The following is a 27245-nucleotide window of genomic DNA, read 5'->3' on the forward strand; positions in this document are numbered from 1 at the left end:
AGTCCACACAGGACAAAATGCTCTGAACCATAGCCCAGAGATGAGAATGTGCAGGATATGTTTGGAGAAGCAAAAAATAGAACTGACTGGCTGACTGAAATAGAGGATGCTGATTCTGAGATAAGAAAGGGGAAGAGGGGTTAAGCTGTCAGTTCCAAGCTAATGAAAAGCTCAGTATCCCCGTGACAACCTGAGTCAAACCAAAATTAAGTTAGAAACTATTTCATGATTTCATGTCTGTTATGGAAAGTTCTAGGGAAGTACAGTGTTCCATTAAACTGTTACTTCTTCCCTTACCAAATAGGTTTCATAACTTAAATCTGATCAGTAGGCTTAGGATTTGCTCCATCCCAGAGTAACTCCAGTCCTGATGGAAGTTTTATCAGAATATGTTCAAAGAAATTAATCATGTTTGAGTATCTCATTTTCTGGTTGTTATCCCATATAATCACGTCCCTGGGTATTTTTTCTTTGCCTTCAGCATTATTCAGTGGTCATTACAAACCCTCAATATGTTCTTCTAAGACACGTTTTAATGCATAGAATACAAAGAATGTTATTTGTGCCTTTATGTAAACATACTCATTTTTGTAGCTTAAGGCTATAAATGATGCATTTATAACAATACACTGGACATATGGTTGGCACTCAGTGGTTGTTGATTAGCCGTAAATTTGAACTACATTTATGCCAGCAGAATCCCAAAGGATTCCTCTGATTCTTTCACAGTTGATTTGGGGCATTGGTTCAAATCCAAGCCTTGAGTTATAAAAGATACAACATAAGAGGTATAACATTAAGGCCTCCATAGATCAAAGCTTTGATTCTGAGAACATCTTCTCCTCACCTGGTCGGCCACTAAGGTATTAAAACTAGGATTAACGCAAGGTAAACATGTAAAGCAGTGTTCCCTTTGTGTTTGATTTAATTCTTTTTTTTTTTTTTTTTTTTGGCTGCATTGGGTCTTTGTTGCTGCACCAGGCTTTCTCTAGTTGTGGCGAGCGGGGGCTACCCTTCGTTGTGGTGTGCAGGCTTCTCATTGCGGTGGCTTCTCTTGCTGCGGAGCATGGGCTCTAGGCACGCGGGCTTCAGTAGTTGTGGCACATGGGCTCAGTAGTTATGCCTCGCGGGCTCTAGAGCGCAGCCTCAGTAGTTGTGGCTCGCGGGCTTAGTTGCCCCGCAGCATGTGGGATTTTCCCGGACCAGGGCTCAAACCCGTGTCCCTGCATTGGCAGGCGGGTCCTTAACCACTGCACCACCAGGGAAGTCCCTTGATTTAATTCTTTTTTTAAAAAATAAATAAATGTATTTTTTTATGGCTGTGTTGGGTCTTCATTGCTGTGCAGGCGCTACTCTTCGTTGCGCTGCATGAGCTTCTCATTGCGGTGGCTTCTCTTGTTGCACAGCACAGGCTCTAGACGCGCGGGCTTCAGTAGTTGTGGCTCACGGCCTCTAGAGCACAGCCTCATTAGTTGTGGCGCACGGGCTTAGTTGCTCCACGGCATGTGGGATCTTCCCGGACCAGAGATTGAACCCATGTCCCCTGCATTGGCAGGCGGATTCTTAACCACTGTGCCACCAGGGAAGTCCTTAATTGAATTCTTGATGCAGCATCTCTTCTCCCTAAGCCCCACCCACCAGACACACACGTGCTTTAAGCATATAATGACTTTGTGTGCTCTCCTGGCCTCTACTTCTTTTTTTCTTTCTTTCATTTTAATGTTTTAAATTTTATTCTACTTCTTTTTAACTTAAGCCTGATTCGTGAGAAAATTTTTTATAGCAGTCAGTTATACCTTGAAAGTTTTCAATGTGTTGCTGTCTTTGCTTAGGTTTTCTTCTGAAAGCAGAGCCTGGGATGAGGGCCTGGGCTCAGAAAGTTTATTTGGGAGCGATTACAGGAAGCCGAAGTGAGGGAGGGAGTGTGGAAAATGAGACAGGGAGGAAGAAAAGCCAATAGGCGTTTCAATTCTGAGTTGGTCACCACTGTGGGTGCCCCAGGGGACCGTCTGAGGAAATGAGCTGAATGTTTCCAAATTTTCCACTGAGAGGCGGAGAGGCTAGGGTATCTATCACTCCTTGGTCGAAGTTGCCCCAGGGTCCTTAATTCACCCACATTTCCAAACCGCCTTAGCTAATTGACCACGAACGCTGGCACACGTGGAGCTGAACCACAGTTTGTTGAAATCAGGTGGGCAGAGGGCATAAACATCTGCTGCAGTCGCCTCTCTTGGGGAGTTTACATTAGGCCTTATCTCTAACTGTAAGAGAAATATCCTCATGCTTCATCCGCTTAACAGGTGCTGCTTTTATTCTTTCCGACAGTTCAAGGAGCCAGGTAAAGCAGACGCTATGCACATATCTCAGATGAGAATGTGGGGCTCATCCAATAAGATATATTTGTATTTCTATATTTTGTACATATATTGTCTGGTTTGGTCCTTAAGCAAATGCTTTGCAAAATAGATATAATTATAATCTCCATTTTATTTTCATTTTTATTACCTCCACTGCACAGATGAAGAAGAAACTCAGGTTCATAGAGGTTAAATGACTTGTGAAAGTGACATGGCCAATATGAAAAGTCAATACCTAAATCAAGGACTTTTTAAATTCTAGGGCTTCTATACTTTCTGTTCCACTTCACTGTCTGTGTGGTCACTGATTTGTACTTTCTGAAACTTGGAATCAAACCTAGATTCTTTTACTCAGAAATATAAAATTGGGATTTCATAGTTCAATCCTGGGTTTTGGCACCAAATTAATTAATTAATTAATTAATTAATTAATATTGGACTTTCAGATATCAGAAAACAAGTATAAAGGCCCCCAGTCATCCCAAATGGCTGGTAGATGGCTTATGCATTTATCTACTGCAGAATAGGACCAATATATGAAATAATAGTAAATACTGTGAATATTTCTGGAGCAGTTATATTGAGTGCCAGATTCCATTATAAGTGCTTTTACATGTACTTAAGCCACATAATAACCCTTTGACAAGGGTACTATTATTACTATGATAAAAATGGAAAACTGAAGCACAGAAAGATTGCCCAGGGTTACATAGTGAATAAGCATTATGTATAGACTTCCATTAAACTTATTTATGTTTTAAACCGGCTTCTGCATAGGAGGGCCATGAGTAAATGGAGATTTTAGACTAGAATGGATAAACTTAAAGGGGCAAGGGAGGAGGACAAATGAACCTCCTTGAGGAGAAGCTTGCACATTAAATGTTTTCATATTCTCATTCTCAGTGTAACAAAGAGCTACTGAGAATTATGGTGACAGCAAAGTGTGATTTTTTTTTTCACAGAAGATCTTTGACATCTATGAAATGTCACGAATACACTTTGAAAGATTTCAAGATAGTTTTTAAGTACCCTGGTCATTTCATGATTACAATACTGCATTCCCAGAAATAGAGACAGTCAGGTGTGATACACCTCCTGATGTGCTGCAGTGGAAAGTACCCAGCAACACTTGTGAGGTTTGGAAAATCAAATGTGAATCTCAGCAAGCCTCAATATCCAACTAAGAGTTTATAGGAAATACAGGAAACAGAAGAGCAAACTAAGCAATACCACAGGAATTCAATTAACAAAATCTAGCATCAGAGAAATTCTACAGAACAAGTGACCCATTCTCTTCAACAAATAAGTAGCAAGGGAATAAAGAGGCGGGGTGTAGGGAAATTGTTATAGTCAAAAATATTTTTTAGGAAATTCCCTGGCAATCCAGTGGTTAGGACTTGGCACTCTCACAGCTGGGGCCCCAGGTTCTATCCCAGGTCAGGGAACTAAGATCCCACAAGCCTTGCGGTGCCACCACACACACACACACACACACACACACAAATATATATATATATATATATTTCAATATTTTTTAAAGGAATACATATTAATGATTTAAATAAGTAAGAATTTACCTGTTATTTTTGTTTCATTTTCATTTCTTTTCTTTAGAAATGCATACTGATTTATAAGTGAAATGATACGATGGCTGGTGTTTGCTTTCAAATAATCTCACAGGGATAGAAAATGGATGCTGTAGATGAAACCAAATTGGTCATGTATTGATAACTATTGAATTTGGGTGCTAGTGGGCTACTTTTGTTTATATTTGGAAATTGCCATTGTGTATGTCTGAGAAAGGTTAAAAGAAAATTCACAAAAATGCTAACAAAAGGGTAGCATAATAATAGGTCTTTTTTTTCATCTTATCCTGTATTCTAATTTTTCTACTTTTTAAAAATTAATTTATTTTATTTTTGGCTGTGTTGGGTCTTTGTTGCTGCACGCGGGCTTTCTCTAGTTGTGGCGAGTGGCGGCTACTCTTCGTTGGGGTGTGTGGGTTTCTCATTGCAGTGGCTTCTCTTGTTGCGGAGCACGGGTTCTAGGCACACGGGCTTCAGTAGTTGTGGCACATGGGCTCAGTAGTTGTGGCTTGCGGGCTCTAGAGCGCTGGCTCAGTAGTTGTGGCACAGGGGCTTAGTTGCTCTGCGGCATGTGGGATCTTCCCGGACCAGGGCTCAAACCCGTGTCCCCTGCATTGGCAGGAGGATTCTTAACCACTGCGCCACCAGGGAAGCCCTTTCTACTTTTATAATTATAAAAATTTATTATATCTTCAATTTGTACAGTAAAAAGTAACGACTTTCTTTGAGATGGAATATTGTTTTGTTTCAAAGAGAAGATTAGAAGAGAAACTAAATATATGAGTTAATGATTATAATTAGCCAATGAGTTAAAGATTATAAGTAGCCAAAACAGATGACTATAATTGTTATCGTAAACTAGAAATTTAAAATAAAGGTAGCTCTGTAACCATTCCTGATTTAGTTGAACCTCACTTTATACCGTTTGAATTTGGTCCCTTGCAACATCTTTTTTGGTTTAAAAAAGCCAATATTGGGGAATTCCCTTGTGGTCCAGTGGTTAGGACTCCACGCTTCCACTGCAGGGAGCCCAGGTTTTATCCCTGGTCAGGGGAACCAAAATCCTGCAAGCCGCTCAGCGTGGCCAAATTAATAAATAAATAAATATTTATAAGCCAATATAGTAGTCATTATTAGATAGTATAGTAAGATATGTGCTTAGTAAATAGTGATTTTTATTTGAGATGCAGTTATGTACTAAGGCAAGTATAAAATCATAAAAGGCATTCTTTTTTTAAAAAAATTATTCAAAGTACTAAACACATTCTTAAAAATCTATAGCAAGAAATTTCTACATCCTGAAGGTAAAAACGAAATCAGATTGACTTTATCTTGACTGATCTCAAAAATCAACTGCTTCTAATACCCAGTTGACAGAATTGTTATTGTTGAGTGGTAGTGGCCAAAATTAATATTTTTGTACCTAATCCCCAAAACATAACAGTAAATTTAGATAGCGCAGTATTTTAATTATCCAAGGTTTAGTAGTGGACATTAATCTGTAATATTTAAAATCGAAGAGTTGGCGCTTAAGAAGCTAATAGTCACATATCTATATTATTGCCTCGCCTCTATTTTGAAAAAGAACATCTACTGCCAATTCCTCACCAAAGCCTTATGCTTCATTTTTTTTTTTTTCTTCAGAACCTATTTTATTCTTCTTCTAACCACCAGAGAAGGTCAGCTTGAACCAAAACAAGCTGAAATAGCCTCAGAAGGCCCACCTCATTACACACAACAGGGCAAAACCTGAAGTGAAGCCTCAGTTTTTTTCAGAGCAGACCCAGCATGTATTCTTACACAGGTGTCCACTAAAGACTGATCAACAAAGCACCACCACCACAAACATACAAACTCTGTTGGGGGCTCCCCCGTGTGTCATTCACGGAGTCTGCTGCTTCCTCAGCCATAAGCAAGCCCTTCCTTGTTCTTTTTTTTTTTTTTTTTTTTGCGGTATGTAGGCCTCTCACTGTGGTGGCCTCTCCCGTTGCAGAGCACAGGCTCTGGACACGCAGGCTCAGCGGCCATGGCTCACGGGTCCAGCTGCTCTGCAGCATGTGGGATCTTCCCGGACCAGGGCACGAACCCGTGTCCCCTGCATCGGCAGGCGGACTCTCAACCACTGCGCCACCAGGGAAGCCCCCTTCCTTGTTCTTTTGCAGGGCAAGGTCCTCAGTGTGTAGATTGATAGACCGTTTGTTTACTCTGGAACTTGGAAAGGGAGGTGACTCAACTTATTTCCTCCCCTGCATCTGAGATGCAGTCACTTCTCTGAATATCTGAACGGTGACCTGGGAGATAGGTGGGTGGTAGAGGGTCCCTCAACAAAGACACTTCAGGACCAGCCTGTCAGGCTCCTTAAGTACTTAATCCTTTGTTTTTCAGAAACCTTTGCACCTGGGCTCCCAAGGGGCAAGCAGGCCCAAAGGAGCGGCCACAGGCAGGCCTGGGAGCGAGGGGCCTCTCTGAGCAGTCACCCGGGAGGAGGAGGGGGCAGGGAGGGGCGAGGTGGAGATGCAGGGGGACAGAAATCAGCTGAAACGCTCCTTGCTGGTTCTGACTCGCTCCATCTCGTGCAGGAAGCTGTAGAACTGAGGCAAGGTTAATTCTATGTATAAATTTTCTGTTTGGGGCTTCCCTGGTGGCGCAGTGGTTGAGAGTCTGCCTGCTGATGCAGGGGACACGGGTTCGTGCCCCGGTCTGGGAAGATGCCACGTGCCGCAGAGCGGCTGGCCCTGAGAGCCATGGCCGCTGAGCCTGCACGTCCAGAGTCTGTGCTCCGCAACGGGAGAGGCCACAACAGCGAGAGGCCCGCGTACCGCAAAAAGAAAAAAAAAAAATTTCCGTTTGATTTCCTTTCTTAACCACCAACTTTAATTGTAAAAACATACTTCCCACTTTTTCCAGTTCTCTGCTCCCAGACGTCACTCCAAATGTCCACTCCATATCTATAAGCTGGTTAATCATCAGAGTCTGACCTGTGGCCCATCGAGCAAGGGTGGGAGCATTCTGTTTCCACTTTTCAGAAAAGTAGGTGGCTTTCTCTTCACTGAGACCCAGAGTTATGAAATCAGCCCGGACCTGCTCAGCTGTGAGACTCTTCTTCAAGGCACCATTTGAAATCAGGAGGAGGCTCTTCACGATGCTTCTGATGGGGCCGGGGCTGATTTGCTTGGTGGTGGCAAATTCAGAGAGCTGAGCCATAAACCTTTCCACCTCTTCTGGCTCAGTGAGGCAGTGGAAGAGCACTTCCTTCAGGGCTGAGAACTTCTGCGCGCCCAGCTGGTTCAGCTGCTGCGCATAGCCACCCTCGGCCCTGGGCATGAGTCGGGTCCTGCGTGCAGTGCGGGCGGCGCATAGCGTCTGCTCAATCCCAGGGACTCCCAGCTCCCGCGCCTCCCCAAACTTCCTCCTTCACACTGCCCTTCAATTTTTAAATAGAAAATAGAACAGGGACTTACCTGGTGGCGCAGTGGTCAAGAATCCACCTGCTAGTACAGGGGACACGGGTTCGAGCCCTGGTGCGGGAAGATCCACATGCCATGGAGCAGCTAAGCCCGTGCCCCACAACTACTGAGCCTGCGCTCTAGAGCCCGCGAGCCACAACTGCTGAGCCCACGTGCCCTAGGGCCCGCGAGCCGCAGCTACTGAGGCTGCGTGCCGCAACTACCGAGCCTGCGTGCCGCAGCTACTGAAGCCTGCGCACCTAGAGCCCGTGCTTCGCAACAAGAGAAGCCACCGCAGTGAGAAGCCTGCGCACGGCAGCGAAGAGTAGCCCCCTCTCGCCACAACTAGAGAAAGCCCGTGCGCAGCAATGAAGACCCAATGCAGACTAATTAATTAATTAATTTAATTTAATTTTAAAAAAAATCCTCTCTCATCTTTTCGGTAGTCTGGTGTTTCACTGCCTCTGAGGATTGCAAACCTACTTGTAGTTTGTTTATTTTTTTCCCCACGGTGGCCGAGTCTTGCCTCAGTACAGACTATAAAGAAGTAACCACTATTAAAATGTACTTGTTCCAAGCCTTAAACTTGGACTAAGTCAAATTTTTTAAAAGTTTTCCGCCATCCCTCTAGCAACTCCACACATGCACACACGCATTTTTTTTTTAAACCTTTGTTAGAGTAGGTCATATTCTCGGAAAAGTACACATGTTTAACTGCGCAAATATGGCTAACACCCGTAGCAAGGCACTGAATTCTACTAACGTGCCAGAAACTTCCCTCCCAGTGATGGCTCTTCCCCAAACACCACTGCCTGACTTTTAAACTCTACATTAGCTTTGCCTGTTTTTGAACTTAGCAAAAGTATAATCATGTAGTATATACTATTTGGCTTTTTTTTAACATTATGAGGTTCATCCATGTGGTTGTAAATTGCAGGATTTAACTCATTCTCTTAACTGTATGGCATGAAGATCCATGTTTTTTTTTTTTTTTTTTTTTTTTTGCGGTACGTGGGCCTCTCACTGTTGTGGCTTCTCCCGTTGCGGAGCACAGGCTCCGGATGCACAGGCTCAGCGGCCATGGCTCACGGGCCCAGCCGCTCCGCGGCATATGGGATCCTCCCGGACCGGGGCACGAACCCGTATCCCCTGCATCGGCAGGCGGACTCTCAACCACTGCGCCACCAGGGAGGCCCAAGATCCATGTTTTTATTGAAAGCACTGCTGTGTTTCCTGACTTGTGCCTGTGATTTTAAGATAATTGTATATTTGCAAGTCATAACCCCTTTTAATTGCCTTAGTGTACCTATATATTATCTTCTTGACAAAAAAAATAGTAATCTCATATTTAAAGATTTTTAACGTTGTACTTGTATAAGCCACTAAATTCTTTAATGAAATACTCAGCCAGGTGTTAGGAGGACTGATGTTATGCCAGTGCTGCTTCTTTTCTTTCTGTCCCCGTTGACTTGTATTACTACCCACCCATAATCATGCTGGAGGAGCCCAGAGGTAAAGGCAGAAACAGGCCCAGCAGGATAATGGGACTCAGGCCAACTGGTACAGTACAATGGCAGGACTTTCCAGGTTAGGAAAATTGAAAGTATATTGTGTTTCTTCACCCCTAGAATATTAGTAGAGTAACCTCTACCTCTCAATCTCTATTTTTCATGTGTTTCTGTAAGAAAGACAAGAATTCCCACCATCCTAAAATGTTCTTGTACTTAGTTGCCTCTGCAGCAGCACCTTTGGTCTCCCCTTGAACTTTTCTACAAAAGAGGCTCAGTGTCAGCCTGGCAATGCCATCTCATTTCATTGCTGGGCTGCCACTGGGTCTGTTATCCTCATTTTACCCTCCCTGAAGCCTTCAAAGGCCCACTATTTAAATTTGCAGTTTTTGTGGTGCTTACAATTTAGAAGATGGCTAGAATCAATTTTTCTTTTCTTTTTTGGCCACGCCACATGGCTTGCAGGATCTTAGTTCCCCATCCTGGGATTGAACCTGCGTCCTCAGCAGTGAAAGCGTGGAGTCCTAACCACTGGACTGCCAGGGAATTCCCTTTTTTTCTTTTCTTTTCTTTTCTTTCGTTTTCCAGGCAATTTTTCTTAAAGGAGATCAATATCCTTATTGATTCAGGTGAAAACAGTTTGCTGAAGCCAAGTCAGGAGGGTAATATTTACACAATATAAATGAGATTAAAATCTTTAGTCCTGTACCACTTTGCCTTTTTAAAATTTAATTCACTGTGAAATCTGCATAATAGACTCCCTAAATTATATAATATAGAGATGATTAAAAAATCTCCAGTGGTTTATCTCTGCTTTTTTAAAAAACGTAATCCATTGTAAAACCTGCTTATGGACTTCCTTGGTGGCACAGTGGGTAAGAATCCACCTGCCAATGCAGGGGACACGGGTTTGAGCCCTGGTCCGGGAAGATCCCACATGCCGTGGAGCAACTAAGCCCGTGCGCCACAACTACTGAGCCTGCGCTCTAGAGCCTGCGAGCCACAACTACTGAAGCCCGTGCGCTTAAAGCCCGTGCTCCTCAACAAGAGAAGCCACCGCAATAAGAAGCCCGCGATCCACAGCAAAGAGTAGCCCCCCGCTCAGCGCAATTAGAGAAAGCCCGCCCGCAGCAACGAAGACCCAACGCAGCCATAAATAAATAAATTAATTATTTTTAAAACCTTATAAGGAGACACCTTAAATTCTAAAAGCAGTTATTCCAAATGGCCCAAATTTTAACTCATTTTAATTTTTTTTTTTTTTTTTTTTTTTTTTTTTTGCTGTACGCGGGCCTCTCACTGCTGTGGCCTCTCCCGTTGCGGAGCACAGGCTCCGGACACACAGGCTCCGCGGCCATGGCTCGCGGGCCCAGCCGCTGCGCGGCATGTGGGATCTTCCGGGATAGGGGCACGAACCCGTGTCCCCTGCATCGGCAGGCGGACTCTCAACCACTGCGCCACCAGGGAAGCCCCATTTTAATTTTTAAAGGTAATTTTCATTGCCTAAGTTTTTAAGCAATTGTAAGCTAGTTGCAGAATATAGAAAATAGAGAACCTCTAGGATCTGGAATATTGCTGCTTTTTTTTTTTTAACTGTTAAGATGATTTTCAGTAACCTCTCTTCTACATTCAGTACCCTCTTTTCTTATCCCAAAACTATTGCTGTTGTTAAACATTTCCCAGGGGAGCTTTGCTTAGAGCAATTCAAGTCAAGAAATCTATGGTCAAGGGAAGTTCTTAGACAAGAGTTACTAATTCATTTTACAACAGCATTCAGTAAACATTTGTTGGTTGTGTCATGTGTGCCAACACCACGCTAGATACTGGTGACAAAATAGTGATCAAATATAGTTCCTGTCCTTAGTTTATCAATTTGACCTCATACCACTCTCTGAAATGTCTGAAGAGTATCTACACTCCTGTGGAATAGCTTCCCTGAAGCAGAATGACATGACAATGTAGTTTTGAGCACTTGTAGAATTATTCTATATTAAATAGATGACAGGTGGATAAGGATCAAGTACGAAAGTTTTCTCTGTGATTTGAGGGTTTGGGGGTAGTTTTTTTTTCCCCAAAGGAGAAAAGTATAGGTGGGTAGTACCTCTATTGAGTCTCTAGGAGCAAAATTCACTAGATTAGTTAGCTGAATTAGCTTCATTACATTACTGTAAATTTATTCTAAGTGAAGTCACGTCAGGCTTCTGGTGTTATTGAAAATCCAACATGCTAAAAAATACAACCTATTTAGTATTTTTATTCCTGGACAAATTTTAATCATGTCAGATAAGTAAGTGCTTTATTTATGCCTTTTCTGCATTTAAAAAAATCACTTTCAAGAAAAATTTAAATGTATTACTATGAATAAAATAACACGTTTTGGGCTTCCTTGGTGGCACAGTGGTTGAGAATCTGCCTGCTAATGCAAGGGACACAGGTTCGAGCCCTGGTCTGGGAGGATCCCACATGCTGCGGAGCAACTAGGCCCGTGAGCCACAACTACTGAGCCTGCGTGTCTGGAGCCTGTGCTCCGCAACAAGAGAGGCTGCGATAGTGAGAGGCCCGCACAGCGCGATAAAGAGTGGCCCCCGCTTGCCACAACTAGAGAAAGCCCTCGCACAGAAACGAACACCCAACACAGCAATAATTAATTAATTAATTAATTAACTCCTACCCCCGACATCTTCTTAAAAAACAAAACAAAACACATTTTCTCAAAATAAAACTCTTTAGATATTAGAATCAACTGAATATTTTGATGTCATGAATGAATAAATAATAAATGTTCAGGTGGGTTTGTTTGGGGTTTTTTGGTTGTCTAGGGTTTTGGGGGGAGTTTTTTTTAGTAATTTTGAGTATAGCAGCAGCACAATAATAAATAATTCAGTTCCTCAGTAAATTTTTCTTGAATTGAGCAAAAAAGAGAGGAAAAAAATAAAGGAAAATGAGTTATAAAATTTTTTATTTTGTCCATTGTAAACTACAGGATTGATAACACACCAGCACATTTTCTCCATTAAAGTAATTAAAGCTCTGATTTCAGGAACTGGAACGAGCATGGAGAGAATATGATAAGTTAGAATACGATGTAACTCTCACCAGGAACCAGATGCAAGAGCAGCTAGATCGCCTTGGTGAAATTCAGGTACAGAATTATAATATTTTTACATTGTTTTAACTGGCTTTGACTGGTACTGTACAAACCATCTTGTTAGCTTCATGCACACCCTAAACAGTTTTTGCATTATTGGCTACCTAACATCTGGGTTTCAATACGTTCAATGATAGGAATCTTACAATCTCACAAAGTAGCCCATCCCTCACTGTTTAAAAGTTCTTTATCCTATTGGGCACATGGTGAGCCCTAGAGTGTTCTGTGCTCCTAGCTAACTATGTCACTTAGCACTGAAGTGTCAAATTATCTTATCCATTCTATATTAAGTCCCTCTCATTTATCAAACCGTTATTTAGCCTATTGTCTTGACTGCTATTTTATTAGAATAGAGGAAGATGCAGCACCATTTGGCATAAAGAATCCAGTTCTGTGAATAGGCAGATATGGAACCAAGTTCCAGGTGTTTGTTTTCATATCTATAAAGTTGAAATAACAATACCTGTCTTAAAGTGTTGCCCTGAGGAATGGAAATAATACATATTTAAGAAAATAATAAAAGTCACTTTATGCTTGTGACCCTATGTAAATTTGGTCATCTACATTGGAAGCCCAGTAGACTCAACAAATCAATACAACAAATAAAGAGCAAGGTTGACTCATAGAATGTCAACTGTCTTCTATGCGTGCTGTCCAAAATAGTAACCACCAACCACGTGTAGCTGTTGGGCACTTGCAATGTTGCTAGTGTGACTGAGGAACTGAATTTTTAATTATCTAAATTTAAGTAGCCATGTGTGGTTGTGACTTCTGTACTGAACACTGAAGTTACTAAATACAATAGAAAAAAATGGTAAACATCTAAAATACAACCAAGGGATCAACAAACTTTTTCTGTGAAAGGCCAGATATTAAATATTTTAGATGTTGCAGTTATATACGCTCTATCACAAAATCTTTGGTGTTTGGGGGTTTTTAATAATCCCTTAAGATTATAAAATTTATTTTTAGCTCACAGGCCATAAAAAAGAAGCCATGGGCCAAAGCAGTTTGCCAATCCTGATTTAACCTAACAAAAAGAGTTCATCATGAAAATTTAATTACTATATTATAGGACATAAGAGAAAACCTGAATAAATGGAGAGGTATAATTGCTATACCATGTTCATGGATGGCCTGATTTAACATTATCACTATGGAAATTCTTCCCATAAGCACAATTCCATTCCAACCAAATTTCCAGAAAAAATTAACAAAATGATTCTATATTTTTAGGGTATAATAAAGACCACAGTAGTTAGACATTTTTTGAAAAAATAAAGAACTAGGAAACACACCTTATGAGAAGTAGCATTGCGCATGTAATCTTAGGCCAGTTACATAACAGCTTTGTACCTCAGTTTCCACAGCTGTAAAATGAAAATAATAATAATACCTACCCCTGTTGGGTTATTATCATGGTTAAATGTGTTGATTTTTTTTGAAGCACTTAGAATAGAACCAGGCAAATAAAACAGACTATATGTAAGTGTTTGTTAAATACATAAGTAAACATGAAGACAATATAGAAGAATTGAAAAATGACATACTAGGAAGAAGTGAAGTATCTTTGACCTCTAAAAATTCAACAAGTCACTGTCTAGATTTGCAAAGAACTTTTTAATTTGGAGAAACAATGCATTAGAAAAATAGACAAAGAACATGAGTAGTTTTAATTAATGGAAATTTTAACTCACATTGCTAACAAGTGTTTGAAAAGTTGATCAGTGTAACTAGTAACCAGAGAAATCGCAGAATAAAACAAAAATGAGATTTTCATTGTACACCTTTCAGATAGACAAAAATATGTATATTTTTAAATTAATGCAAAAGTAATACATATTCTATATGTGCAATTATCTGATTTTTATAGTTTATATTCCCTCCCTATAAGTCTTTATCAGTATTCACATCTCAGGGCTGACATAATTGTTACAGTTATCATACTTATTTACCTATTTCTTTTATAGTTATATTCCTAAAAATGATATTTATCATTTTTGTATTTATCAATAAGAGTCGTTAGAGTTTTACTAGAATCTTACTAAGATGATCTTATTTTGGCTTCAGTTAGAGTATTTAGCCTAAGGGACATGAACTGGGGTAGTAAAGAAATAACTTTAGGATAGAGTAAAAATGGCAATAATCAATTTTGAAAACTGAAAATTTGTCCTGCAAATACATTTAACTCTATCAGTAAAAACTCTTCAAATTGCCCTTTCTTTTTTTCTTTTTTGGCATGTCTCTATGTTCTAGAATTTAAGAGGCTAAAATACTTTCCTTTTTTTCCCCTAAAAATGTTTTGTTTAATTTGGGATTTGTGAGTTTCTGATCTGTTGTGTTTTTGTTTTGTTTTGTTGATTTTGGTTTGGGGAAGGGTTCCGCATTTTTAGTCCCATCTAATCAGTATTCCTTCCTGGGATTGTAAGTAACTCAACACAGTGTGTATTGAAAAGATGTGAAATAGTGTGTGTAGGTCTGAAATATTAAATTTTTCTGTTTCTCTGCTTTTTTCTTTTATCTTTGCCATTGACATTGCAAAATTGAGAAGGTCACACAGATCATATTAAATATTCTCAAAACTTAATCCACTGCAATTCTCATTTTTAAGTATATAATTAGTGGAATTTATAACTGTATTTAATGATTTTTGCCCCCTGTATGTGGTCTGTCCATTTTTACTGATAGACTGAATCAGCAGGAATTCAGCGTGCACAACTTCAGAAAGAACTCTGGAGAATTCAGGATGTCATGGAAGGACTGAGTAAACACAAACAACAGAGAGGCACTGCAGAAACAGGTACATTAGCTTCATCTTTTATTCTGCACTAATTGACCATAATAATATATCTAAATGGAATAACACATAGAATTGGATTTCTCTTGTTATTTTAATGGATTTTTGACATTAGAAAACAGGCACTTCGTAATATTGAACCAGTACCCAAGTTTATATGTAATATAGAAAGCAAAGTTTTACCAACCACACTCACACAAAAATGAATCATTGTTTTATGTCTATAATTATAAACGCACACAGTGTTTTGGTTTTGGGAGTTTTTTCCCCACAACAGAAAATGTTGTTTTTCATCAATATGTTTTTTTCTCCCTAACAATACAATACAATAACAGCTGTGTAAGAATCATTGTATAGATGAACTATAATTTATCCGTTTCGGTGTTGATGAACAGTGTAGGTTGCTTCCAGGTTGTTGGGTGGGGGGGTGGGTTTTTTTGTTTTTCTTTCATAAGCCATGATGTATGGAACATTACTGTGTACATAATAAACACACCTGCTAGTACTAATGGGTTCTAGGAAATGAGAAATAAGTGCACATTTTTCATTTTGATATGCACAACCAAATTGCTTTCCTAAAAGATTATATCAAATCATACTTAAACCAGTAGTATTTGAGAAAACCCATTTCCCCATACTCTTGTTTATATTAGATATTTTAGTTTGTATTTTTTAATGTATTGGGGTTTTTAAAATGTATTTTATTGAAGTGTGGTTGATTTACAATGTGTTAATTTCTACTGTATAGCAATGTAATGGGTTTTAAATTCAGAAAACATTAATAAATGAGGGGTTAGAAACTGAAGGCTTTGTTTAAAATAAATGAAATTGTTCCTTTTTTCTGTAGATTTAGGAAGATATGTTTAGTGTAAGTAGTTATATTTTACAATTTTTTAATAGGTATGATAGGATCAAAGCCTTTCTCAACAGTTAAGTACAAAAATGAGGTAAGTTTGGATTGTTTCTCTAACTATAAATTAATTTATAATTAAAACATGAATTAGAATTTTCTCTACTCATAACAAAAATGTTTTCTAAATATGTTTGAGTTACTGTTTTGATCTTGAAATTTTGCTGGTTCAGTAATTTGGTTCTTCTAACAAATGTGATCTTCTTCCCTTTTCTTAATGGAAAAAAAAATAGAATCACTACTACTCATCTATGTTAGAACTTTAACATTGTCATACTTTTTCTACTCTAAGTAATTTGAGTATTTATTTATCATTGTTTGGTATGATAAGTTGGCTGTGTATCATGCATACCATAAAGAAATGACAACTACAAAGAGATACTGTCAACCTAGTTGAAAGCATCTGTGGTCTTGAATTTTATATAAGAGCCAGTCAAAAAGAAATGTTTTTTTTTTCTCTTAAAAATTAGCAAAACAATACAGGGTGAGATTTTTTTTTAATGAATTCTTTCCTTTTATTTTTAAAATGAAATACAGTAGTTTCATACATTTGTTTTGATGTTGAACTTTAGAGTAAAGCTAACCTGTGTGTTACAGAAAAAATTAAATGCAGTCAAATTTAAAACCCAGTTATTGGCTATCATAAACATTTTTTGGTTTTACTTTTTAATATGAGACTTTTGGCTTGGCAGTGTCCCTTTAATTATCTTAAAGTGAATGTAAGTTAACTTACCATTGCAAAGAATTTCGATATACTTAATTCAATATGCTTATCTAAATAAGGTGACTATTCTACAATCTTTAGGAAGAGGAAGTAGTCCCACCTCGTCCTCCACTTCCTCGGTCCTATGACTTTACAGACCAGCCTCCCATAATCCCCCCTCTGCCCAGTGATAGCAGCTCCTTGCTCTGTTATAGCAGGGGCCCAGTCCATCTGCCCGAAGAAAAGAAGATTCACCAAGTTCAAGGATATCCAAGAAATGGATCTCACTGTGTAAGTGGCTGCAATAGCCACAGAATAATCAATTGTACATGCCCTCATTTTTCAAACTTAATTTATTTTAGACTCAAACTTTTTTTTATTATAACACCACTTTTAGCCAGCACTTTTCTGTTCATATATAACATTATCATTTGTTTTTCCTGTTTTAGTTTTACCATTCTTATTTTGTAATATTTTCACAGTTTTAATAAAATTTCATAGTTTCTTCTTTTCATGAATATTTTCATAAAGTGGTTACTTTATGTGCCTGTGTTTAAGGAGCCATATTTTAAATATACCATTTCAGGATATTAGAAGCAAAATGTTATCTTTAGATCAGAAAGACTCAAGGAAAAGAAGATTCTTACCAGGAATGATCAAAAGGTTGAGATGTGGGCAGTTCAGTCTAGGAAAACTGTTAGAGGATGTGGACATTGCCAAGGAAAGACATTACCCATGGAAACTGGAAAAAAGGAGTTTGGGGATTAAACAAATAAATGTAAAATGTAATAAGCAAGGAGACAAGGAATAGGGCCAATTGAGTTAATATGATATAATTATTTTTAGACTTTAGTTTTACTATGATAAAAATGTTCTGATGACTTTGTCCCTAAGAGGAATATTCTTAATTTTAAAATCAAAAGATATGCTGGTTAAAAATCTTTTATAAAGTCTTTTTTTCTACCCTAATTGTAACATATATATTAATTGTGTTATACCCAAGATAGCTGACTGAGGCTTTTAATTGTTAGAGTGTGAGTTTTTAGAGATAAACATTTTAAAAGAGACTTTCGCCTTTTTGTGTGTTTTGTGTGTGATTACATATCTTCCTTTCAAGGGTCCAGATTATAGACTGTACAAGAGTGAACCAGAGTTAACAACAGTGGCAGAAGTTGATGAGTCTAATGGAGAAGAAAAATCAGAATCTGTTTCAGAAATGGAAACTTCTGTTAAAGGTCAGCGTTTGAGATATGTTTTATCTCCTGCGTTTTTCAGACACCTTAGAAATAAATTTAGTTTATATGTTGACACAGTACATATACAAGTCCACAGTCCCTTATCTGAAACCTTTGAAATCTGATGCGTTTCTGAATTCAAAAGTTCCAGATATTGGGAAGATAACATGACCCATAAACCACATATCAACATGTCATCTCTCTCTGCTGAGACAAATATGGCAAAATGGGATTTTTCAGAAAAGTAATTTCTGATCATAACCCGCTAGTCAATTTTTTTTTTTTTATAATCTGCTAAAGGGTCATAAAGTAAAGCTTGAAAAACAGTAAGTGGTAATATTCACATAGCTTTTTCCATAATTGGAATATTCTTCTAGGTTTTCTAACGCTGGGTTTTGTGTTGTTGTTGTTTTGGGGTTTTTTTTAATTAGAAAAATACTGCCATCTTGAAAACCTAATATTTATACACCTTTCTCATTCTCATCCAAATCATATCTTTTTCTCATTGAAAGTCTTTGTTAACTTTATCTTTTCATACTCAGATGTAAGTGAAACAGTCATAGTCTTCGTCCTTACCATATTTGTGCATATAATTATAAATATGCAGGAAATATCAGACTGCAAACAAAAGTAAATGTTTTTGGCAAATAGGTAACTAGATACCTGGCCAATCCTCCACAGATTATAAATGCTGGTTCATATCATTTTAAAATATTTTTGAGACTCTTCAACAAGTTGCAGAAAAGTAAAGAGAGGGATGTTCAGGCCAAAAATTACATGAAGGGTAGTGCATTAGTCTGCTCAGGCCGCCGTAACAAAATACCGTAGACTGAGTGGCTTAAACAACAGAAGTTTATTCTCACAGTTCTGGAGGCTAGAAGTCCCAGACCAAGTTCTGAGAGGGTTTGGTTTCGGGTGAGGACTCTTTTCCTGGCTTGTAGATGCTGCCTTTCCTCTGAGTGCCTGTAAATTCTCTGGTATCTCATTTTATAAGGACACTAATCTTTGGGGGCCAGGGCCCCACCCTTATGACCTCATTTAACCTTAATGACCTCCTTTTAATCCCCATCTCCAAATATAGTCACATCAAGGATTAGGGCTTCAACAGAAATTTTAGGAGGACCAATTCAGTCCATAGCAAGAGGCATCCAGGAAGTTAAGTGGAGCATGAAAGCCAGCTTTCACCTTGTGACAGGACAAAGCTCAGAGCATGAACAAATTAGGAGTCTGCTAGGAGATCCCCTCAAATAAAGCTGAGGCCCTCTGAGGGCTATACTCTCAGTGAAAACTGATTAATTCAATTTCATCAAAATTTAAAACTTTTGCCCATCAGAATGGAAGAAAATATTATCAGTACATATACCTTACAAAATCCTTGTATCCAGAATATATAAATAACTCTTGCAAATCAGTAATAAAGATAAACAACCCAATAAAAAAGTAGGCAAAAGCCTTGAAGAGTTAACAAATCAGGTATACAAATGGCCAATAAGCACACGGAAAAGCTTACGACTTATTAATCATAAAAGAAATGCAGTTTTAATGCAAATAAAAATCACATTTCACACCTTCTAGAATGGCTAAACTTGAAAGACTGACTACCTAGTGTTGGTTAGGATGTGGAACAATTGGAATTCACACACATTTCTGAGGTGGTATAGGATGGAACAACAGTTTGACAGTTTCTCATGAAGTTAAACATGCAGTCATCATAGCCAGGAATCCTATATATTTACCTAAGAAAAATGAAAACATAATCCCTCAAAAGACATATACAAGGGTTGTTATAGCAGCTTTAATTCATAATAGACAAAAACTGGAAGCAGTCATATGTCTGTCAACAAGAGTATGGCTAAACAGGTTGTAATACTTCTCAGCAAAAAACTGATAGATGTATTTAGTCATAACAATGATATCATCTGAAATATGTTCTCTAATATGGCTTGAATTCTTCTGGAAGTTTTTCCTCTTTTAAATTTTGGGTTTTTTTTTTTTTTTAGTATATAATCATAAGCTCTCATCTAATAAATTGTCTGAAGTGTACAGATTGATTACAGTGTGATTTATTTTGTACCACATGACTTAAAGTCGGGCTTTTAAAAATGGGCCACTGACTGGCATAGTAGAAGGCTTTTCTTTATTTGAACTGTAAAAATTACTTGTAATACATCAGTCCAGCTCTTCACATTCTCAAATATACAACTGTAATAAACACAGAGTTCATAAACAATATTAAAACTTCATTAAGCTGCAGATTGTTTGGTTCATAACCTAAAGGGGCCCTGCATGATTGACCACCATTTGTCTTTGGGGGGAAAATAAGATTTCATTTTCTACTTAGTTAATGTAACTTTAATGAGCCCAAAGAGAATGATTTTTTTTTCAGCAAACTAGTGAGATTTGAATAATTTCTTATTTTACTTGTGTCCTCAGTGGACAATAGTGTATATATTCTGCTTACACAAGATGACTATGATACAGATGAATACATTTTATGTGAACTGATCATTAGCTTTTATTGTTGTGTTAATGATTTTGTGCGTGTGTATTGTTTGTTTTCTAATTATAAAAGTAGTGTGAGTTCATTATAGAAATTTTCAAAAATGCAAAAGTAAAAGTAACTTCAATTATCTGTAGTCAACGATTGTTAACATTGTTAGTGGATTCTTTATTGAGGTGGTGCAGTGTGATTGAAAGAGACCAAATGGGAATTAAGGACATTTAGGTAAATCACTTAACCCTTCTGGCCATAACTTTCCTCATCTCTGTGAGAGGATTAGATTAAGGTACTTTTAACCTCTGAAAATATTGTAAATACTTCATGAAGAAGCAGAGCAACAAGGGAAAAGGGGCCAAAGCAGAAGCTCTAGCTGTGCTGCCGCTAAGCTATATGTACTTGAGGAAGTCAGTTAACCCAGATTCTTCACTTCATTTACCTTCTTTTTTTACAGGGTTGGTAAAATAAGTAACAAAAGGCTATTACATTTCCCTGTCTCTTTTCAAATGATAAATTTGCCTTCTGATTTTAAAAGCCTCAGAAATTGAATATGTCCAAAGAAAGCAATGTCATGTGAAGATGTTTTGTAGAACTTAATGCTGTTTTTATTTTTAGGTTCCCACTTTCCTGTTGGAGTAGTCCCTCCAAGAACAAAATCACCAACACCCGAATCTTCGACAATAGCCTCATATGTAACTTTAAGGAAAACTAAGAAGATGATGGATTCAAGAACGGTATTTAATTATACATTAATTTCCAGAAGGATTCTCAACCTATTTATTGCCACCTTGTATATGCTTTAATTTTTAGAGGTTTTTTTCAAAACTTTTTTTTGGGGGGGCCACACCACACGGCTTGTGGGATCCTTCCCTGACCAGGGATTGAACCTGTGCCCCCTGCAGTGGAAGTGCGGGGTCCTAACCACTAGACCTCCAGGGAATTCCCATCAGAATTTTTTTTTACATACTCTTAAGAAAAATTTAGTAATTTTAATTTTTTAAATTACATTCAGGGAATTGGCACCTCAGAGGACAGGCCTAATCTGGGTTTTCTTTGCTCAGACTCCACATGTGGTCTTTGGGGCACAATTTGTGGAATCTGTTCTCAGATAGCTGCCCTGTGTTACCTCTCTTGACACCTCTAAAAATTTCCTTAGGAGAGTGATAGACATGTGCTGTGGTCACCCAAGCCAGCCTGAGTTTGCAGGGCCTTTCCGCTGCAGTAGACTTGGAGTTTGCTAATCCTCTGGTTACAATGAGCAATGTGAATTGAGAATGAGAAGCAAATCCTGTACTTCACACTTTCATCTGAGATCCATTTAATTCAGACTGGCTTTTAACCAGTCTAATCTTGGTCTTCTTGGGAAGATTCTCAAAGGACTTAACTCCCTTTCCCCAAGTACTCTCTAGAAATTTGGGCTGCAAAAGAAATTTTACTTTTCATCTTTATAAATTCTATTTATTTGGTATGAGATAACTTAAAACTATAAGAAAAGACTGAAAGGTACAACAAATGATAAGATTTATGATTATTCTTGAAAGATATTAAAATATGGTACAAAGTATATGCAAGAAATTCTGACAAATTTATATATATAAGAAATATAATGGTCCTGTAATACTCTTGTTCATAGAGTTAGGCATTTTTTAGATTAAAAGGGTGTTATCTTTGGAAATTATAATGTGAAATAAGGCAACAGAAAAAAAAACTCTAAAAATGCATGTTGAGGGCCTCCCTGGTGGCGCAGTGGTTGAGAGTCCACCTGTCGATGCAGGGGAAACGGGTTCGTGCCCCGGTCTGGGAGGATCCCACATGCCGCGGAACGGCTGGGCCCGTGAGCCATGGCCGCTGGGCCTGTGCGTCCGGAGTCTGTGCTCCGCAATGGGAGAGGCCACAACAGTGAGAGGCCCACATACCGCAAAAAAAAATGCATGTTGAGATCAAACAGAAAGATATTAGTGGATTTATATTATTCTGTAACTATCTTTTTTAAAAAATAACTATCTTAAATACTAGAAGAAAGACTTCTACATAACCAAATGCTGGGGGGAAAGTATAGAAGACTAGTTACCTAATACTGTACTGTAAAGTCCTTTATAAGCAATACAGATACCAGAAGAAAATACTTGCAGTATAACAGACAAGTTTCATAATATTTGAGGAATTAATATAAATCAGTTATTTTTAGGGTTTTTTAAAATGGAAACTATGTAACAGTGATTCACAAAAATATGAAAATTGCTCAACACTGATAATCATTTTTAAAGTGCTAACTAAAACCCCAGTGAGATACTCTTCTCCAGTTATACTGGCAAAAAGATCTAAAAATTAATAATACCTGGCATTTTAAAAGAATAAATAGATTTGTACAATACGATAACTTGGAAAAGGATGTTTCAGTGAGACAACACTTTTGCACAAACACAGAAAAACCAGGAAGGATACATGTTTGTTGTTACTAAAAATAAAAGGAAAGAGTGCTAAAGTAGCCAACTTCCCAATCAGTATCTAGAATTTACCTTTATTTAAAAAATTTTTTTCACAAAAGCAAATACTTTGTTTCACAAATGAGAAGCATCATTTTTGCACTCTAAGGCTTTTCATTTTTCATTCTCCTTTCAGTTTCTATGTGAGCTCTTCAAGATATTCTATACAATAGAAAACAGTTCTAGATCTGTAGCTACTGCCCTGCAGACACATTTTAGATCGCAGTGAAGAGAAGAGGATCTTGGCCGTTATCCTGACATACTGCTTAGTCACAGAAATACTTACCTCTGCCCTGGGTTCTTTCCAAAACACCAGCAACTCCACCAGTGTCTCAGTCAGTTCCCAGCAGTTCAGTCCAGAGGACACAAACCTATGCATTCTATTCCATAGATCTTAGAATATGTTTAATCTCTAAAATTTCTATTATATAAAATAAGCTAAAGTTTCCTTATGGCAGTTATTGATATACTTATTTTGGATCTCATACCAATATTGTTTTATATCTTTAGTAAGAAAGTGAGAAGTAAGAACTGGTTGTTTAATGTGACTAATATTTTTAAACCCTTCAGTAAACCATAAAAATGAGCCATGTAAATATATACATATATATATATATATATATATATATACATATATATATATATATATATATAAAATATAACCTTCTGATTTATAGAAAATAGATTCTTCCATAGTTTTTCATGAACTAAGGATGTTTTCTCTACCAGTCTTTTCACAGTAAAAAATGTGTGACTTGAAACATTACATTTTTAGTATAATAGAAGAAATTGCTGAGTTTTAGAAGCTATGCCCCCTGTTTTCTCCTAGTTTGAGTTTTATACAATTTCCTCTCTCAGGGCCGTGGGGTAGGGTCACTCCAGAGCTACCGTACTTTCTTGTATCTTTTTTTTTAAAAACAAGCAAATCCCCTCCTTAAGTTCCTCTTCTCTCCCCTCCCTCCTACCTCCTCTCTCTCTCTCTTTCCACCGCTGATCCTGCATCAGTGCATGCATGAAGTAATCTGCCTTTCTGGTGTTATCTAAATGACATCCAAAACTTCCACTTTAGATTTTGCAAACAAAGTAAATGCATTGTAGGACATTTTTTATTCTGACATACTTTTCAGAAGTTATCCTGTATTCAGGTATTCATCTGTTTGTTTACTTTCAATTTAAAGGAAAGACCAAGAAGTGCAGTGGAACAGCTCTGTTTGGCTGAAAGCACTCGACCTAGGATGACTGTGGAAGAGCAAATGGAAAGAATCAGGAGGCATCAACAAGCATGCTTAAGGGAAAAGAAAAAAGGATTAAACATTATTGGTGCTTTAGACCAGTCACCCTTACCAAGTCCTTCAAATTTAAGGGATAATCCATTCCGGGTTACCCAGGTATATCAATTGCTTTTACTCATTCTTGTGGGTAAATCTAATATCCCTTGAATCTTAGAATCATAGAGTTACATGGTTGATGGGCTTTTAAATGTCAGCAACATGGATAGTTATATTATTCAACTCTTATAATATGCCAGGACAGCTTAGTAAAATGGAAATAGCCCTGGGTTCAGAAAACCAGAGCTAAATTACTTGTTGGATACCCTCCTATATGTTGTGGACTTAATATCCTCTACTGTAAATCAAATAAAGATACAACCTGTCCTATCTACTTCATGGAGGTAGTAAGAAGATAAAAGTGCTTTCAACAAATGTAAAATGCCACGCAGGTTAGCAGGATAGTCCCCTGTTCCCCTCCCAATGAAATGTGTATTACTCTGTATACTAATTTAGCATGACCTAAATTGTAGCGAGAGGGTTTCTAAAGAAAAGTTCTACTATTCATTACATTTTAACTTCAGTCTTATAAAGAGACACCATTCCATTTCTTATTACTTATTTGTTTGTTTGTTACCCTGATTCATAAATCAGAGCAGACTAAGGAACCTTTCCAGTGGCTTCAGTCTGGTCTATCCCTGTTAGTAGACAGGGACCAGCTGAAAGTGATTCCCTGTCATCATAGAAATCCTCTTTCTGTCTTGTCTAATGGAGAGCAGGCATTGCTAATGGTGATTCAACCAATTAACAGTTGAATAACTGCACATTCTACACATTACAAAATAGATGAATAATATATATGATTCCTCTGTTGTTTTTCATAAGGAAACCTCCTTGCAAGTGAAGAACCAACTTAAAAAAAATTTAATAGGTACTATCTAAAAAGTATGCATGACCGTATAGTATGAGTCTAAAAATGCTGTCTATCTGTTGAACAGACTCGAAGGAGGGATGATAACCTTAAGGAACTGGATGCCGTCATTAGAGAAAATGACGTGAAGCCAAACCATGAAACTCCTGCCGCAGAAACTGTTCGACTAAAAGAAGCTGAACCTCAAAATACAGATTTCAGTGAAGAGGTAGAGAGATTATTTTAGGACAGTGTTACAAAGGGGTGGATTTTTGAAGATAAGATCAAGTGAGAAGGTTGAAAATAGTTACGTGTCATTCTGTCACAGGGGCTATATAGATCTTAGTGAAATGATAGGCTTCATATAATTTGATTGATGTATTCAGCCACAACAAAAACTGGGTTAATTGAAAACTTAAAACATGATCAATCAAGGCTGGAATAAATTATCATTAACCCAATTAAAGACTCATATCCCAAAGCGGCTAGCTAATGGCAATGTACCTTTTATCCTAGTAGCAAAGGACATTAAATTTTCTTTTTAGTGTTTTTATTTTAATTTTTGAATTTTATTTTATTTATTTTTATAGGACATTAATATTTTTAATGCACTTGAATATAAATTTATATTTCAGTAAATATTTGATAGGGTATAGGTTTTTTAATAAACTTTATTTAGGAATCATTTTAGATAATTCACTAATATATTAAATGTGGTAAAAATGATTTGAAAAAGAATTTTTCTTCTTCTATAGTTTAAAAAAACTGAAAATGTTTTTTCCGAAACACTTTTCACACCTGAGCCAAATGGAGTAAATTCTGAGGAAGTGGTGGATAAAGAAGAAAACAAAGAAAAGATGCCCAAGGATGTTCCATACAGGTAATAATTAGGAAAAACAAAGGAGTCATTCACAAAATTGTATACCTGCTTAAAAATGGTAAACTTCAGAGTCAGAGGTCTTAGATTCCAGTCCCAGAATATCTCTTACAAGATAGGATCTTGAGCAAGTTACACAACTGTCCTAAATGCAGGTTCCTCACTTGTAAAAATGAGCATAATAATAGTATCCATCTCACAAGTGTGTTATAGAGATTAAATAAGAAAATATGTGTATAGCACTTAGCACTGTGCTAAATACCTAGCAAGTGATCAATAAATACCTTTTTTAAAAAAATGCCAGAGGCACACAAGCTACAGCAAAGTAAGCACCTCAGCGTTGCCTGTATAATGACAGACATTGATCAAATATCTAAGATTTCTAATAAGCATTCCAAAAATTATAGTGATTTGCCTTTTTTTTTTTTTTGCTGTACACGGGCCTCTCACTGCTGTGGCCTCTCCCGTTGTGGAGCACAGGCTCTGGATGCGCAGGCTCCGTGGCCATGGCTCACGGGCCCAGCTGCTCCGCGGCATGTGGGATCCTCCCGGACCGGGGCACGAACCCGTGTCCCCTGCATCGGCAGGCGGACTCTTCAGCCACTGCGCCACCAGGGAAGCCCTTGCCATTTATTTTTTAACTATATTTCTTAACTAGCATTTTTAAATGCATATCCTTAGTCTCACCATCCATAAAAAAATTCCTAGTGCTGGAAAAGAGAAATGCTGTGATTTCATGTTATTAGGAATGCCTTTATCTCTTCAATGAATAGCAAGAGAGAATTTGAAAAATATTTGGCGATAGCTGATGAGAAAAAATCTCTGCTGAATTTTTGTTAATAGATATAGATTAGAACACATCCAGTATATTACAAATCTATGAGTTCATAATGATACAACAACAACAAAAAATAATTTGTTGGCCCCTTCAGAGGATGCTAGGGAATCGACTTATTGTTCCAAAACCTGGTACATAAAGAGAAAGAAGTAAATATTTATCCTACCTTTCCCAAACAAACTGCAACCAGAGTGTTTATGAGGAAACTCTTCTTTATTAGAAGAATTTTTCACTCAATAAAGAATGAGAGGGCTTCCCTGGTGGCACAGTGGTTAAGAATCCGCCTGCCAATGCAGGGGACATGGGTTCGATCCCTGGTGGAGGAACTAAGATCCCATGTGCCATGGGGCAACTAAGCCCACGTGCTGCCGCTACGGAGCCCATGTGCTCTGGCGCCTGCACACCACAAGTAGAAAGCCCACGCACCACAACTGCTGAGCCTATGCGCTCTGGAGCCCCCATGTGCCACAACTAGAGAGCCCGCACACTGCAATTAAGACCCAACGCAGCCAAAATTTAATTAATTAATTAATTTTAAAAAAAGAATGAGAGATTTAGAATATCACTGCTTTGCTAAAACCCTGTTAAAATAATGGATGAACAGTATTCCTCAGTGCTGCTAAAGCTGTTAGCTAAAAAAATATTTTGTTTTGTTTTTTTAAAGATTTTTTTTTATGTG

General features: G+C 37.9%; 1 protein-coding gene and 1 pseudogene across 8 annotated transcripts in view; one reads left to right on the forward strand and one right to left on the reverse strand.

Annotated features, from left to right (window-relative positions):
- PLEKHA5 (pleckstrin homology domain containing A5) overlaps positions 1–27245 on the forward strand; it is a 238676-nt gene that overhangs the window by 205848 nt on the left and 5583 nt on the right. For 6 of the 7 annotated variants that reach the window (XM_081249183.1, XM_081249188.1, XM_081249191.1 and 3 more), the window contains 8 exons: positions 11938–12039; positions 14734–14845; positions 15743–15789; positions 17573–17690; positions 20803–20921; positions 23852–24061; positions 24940–25080; positions 25607–25731. In XM_081249183.1, coding sequence (XP_081105309.1) covers positions 11938–12039; positions 14734–14845; positions 15743–15789; positions 17573–17690; positions 20803–20921; positions 23852–24061; positions 24940–25080; positions 25607–25731 — 974 coding nt within the window. Of the gene's footprint in view, positions 1–11937; positions 12040–14733; positions 14846–15742; positions 15790–16557; positions 16747–17572; positions 17691–20802; positions 20922–23851; positions 24062–24939; positions 25081–25606; positions 25732–27245 lie in introns of all 7 variants that reach the window. The other variant, XM_081249187.1, reaches the window with a different exon arrangement.
- On the reverse strand, positions 6417–7301 carry LOC308624913 (COMM domain-containing protein 7-like; annotated as a pseudogene). Its single transcript has 2 exons — positions 6763–7301; positions 6417–6566 (listed from the first exon to the last, which is right to left on the reverse strand). The product of its transcript is annotated as a COMM domain-containing protein 7-like (transcript).

This window comes from Mesoplodon bidens, assembly GCF_964165515.1.
Source record: "Mesoplodon bidens genome assembly, chromosome: 11".
In the NCBI taxonomy this organism is placed as follows: Eukaryota; Metazoa; Chordata; class Mammalia; order Artiodactyla; family Ziphiidae; genus Mesoplodon; species Mesoplodon bidens.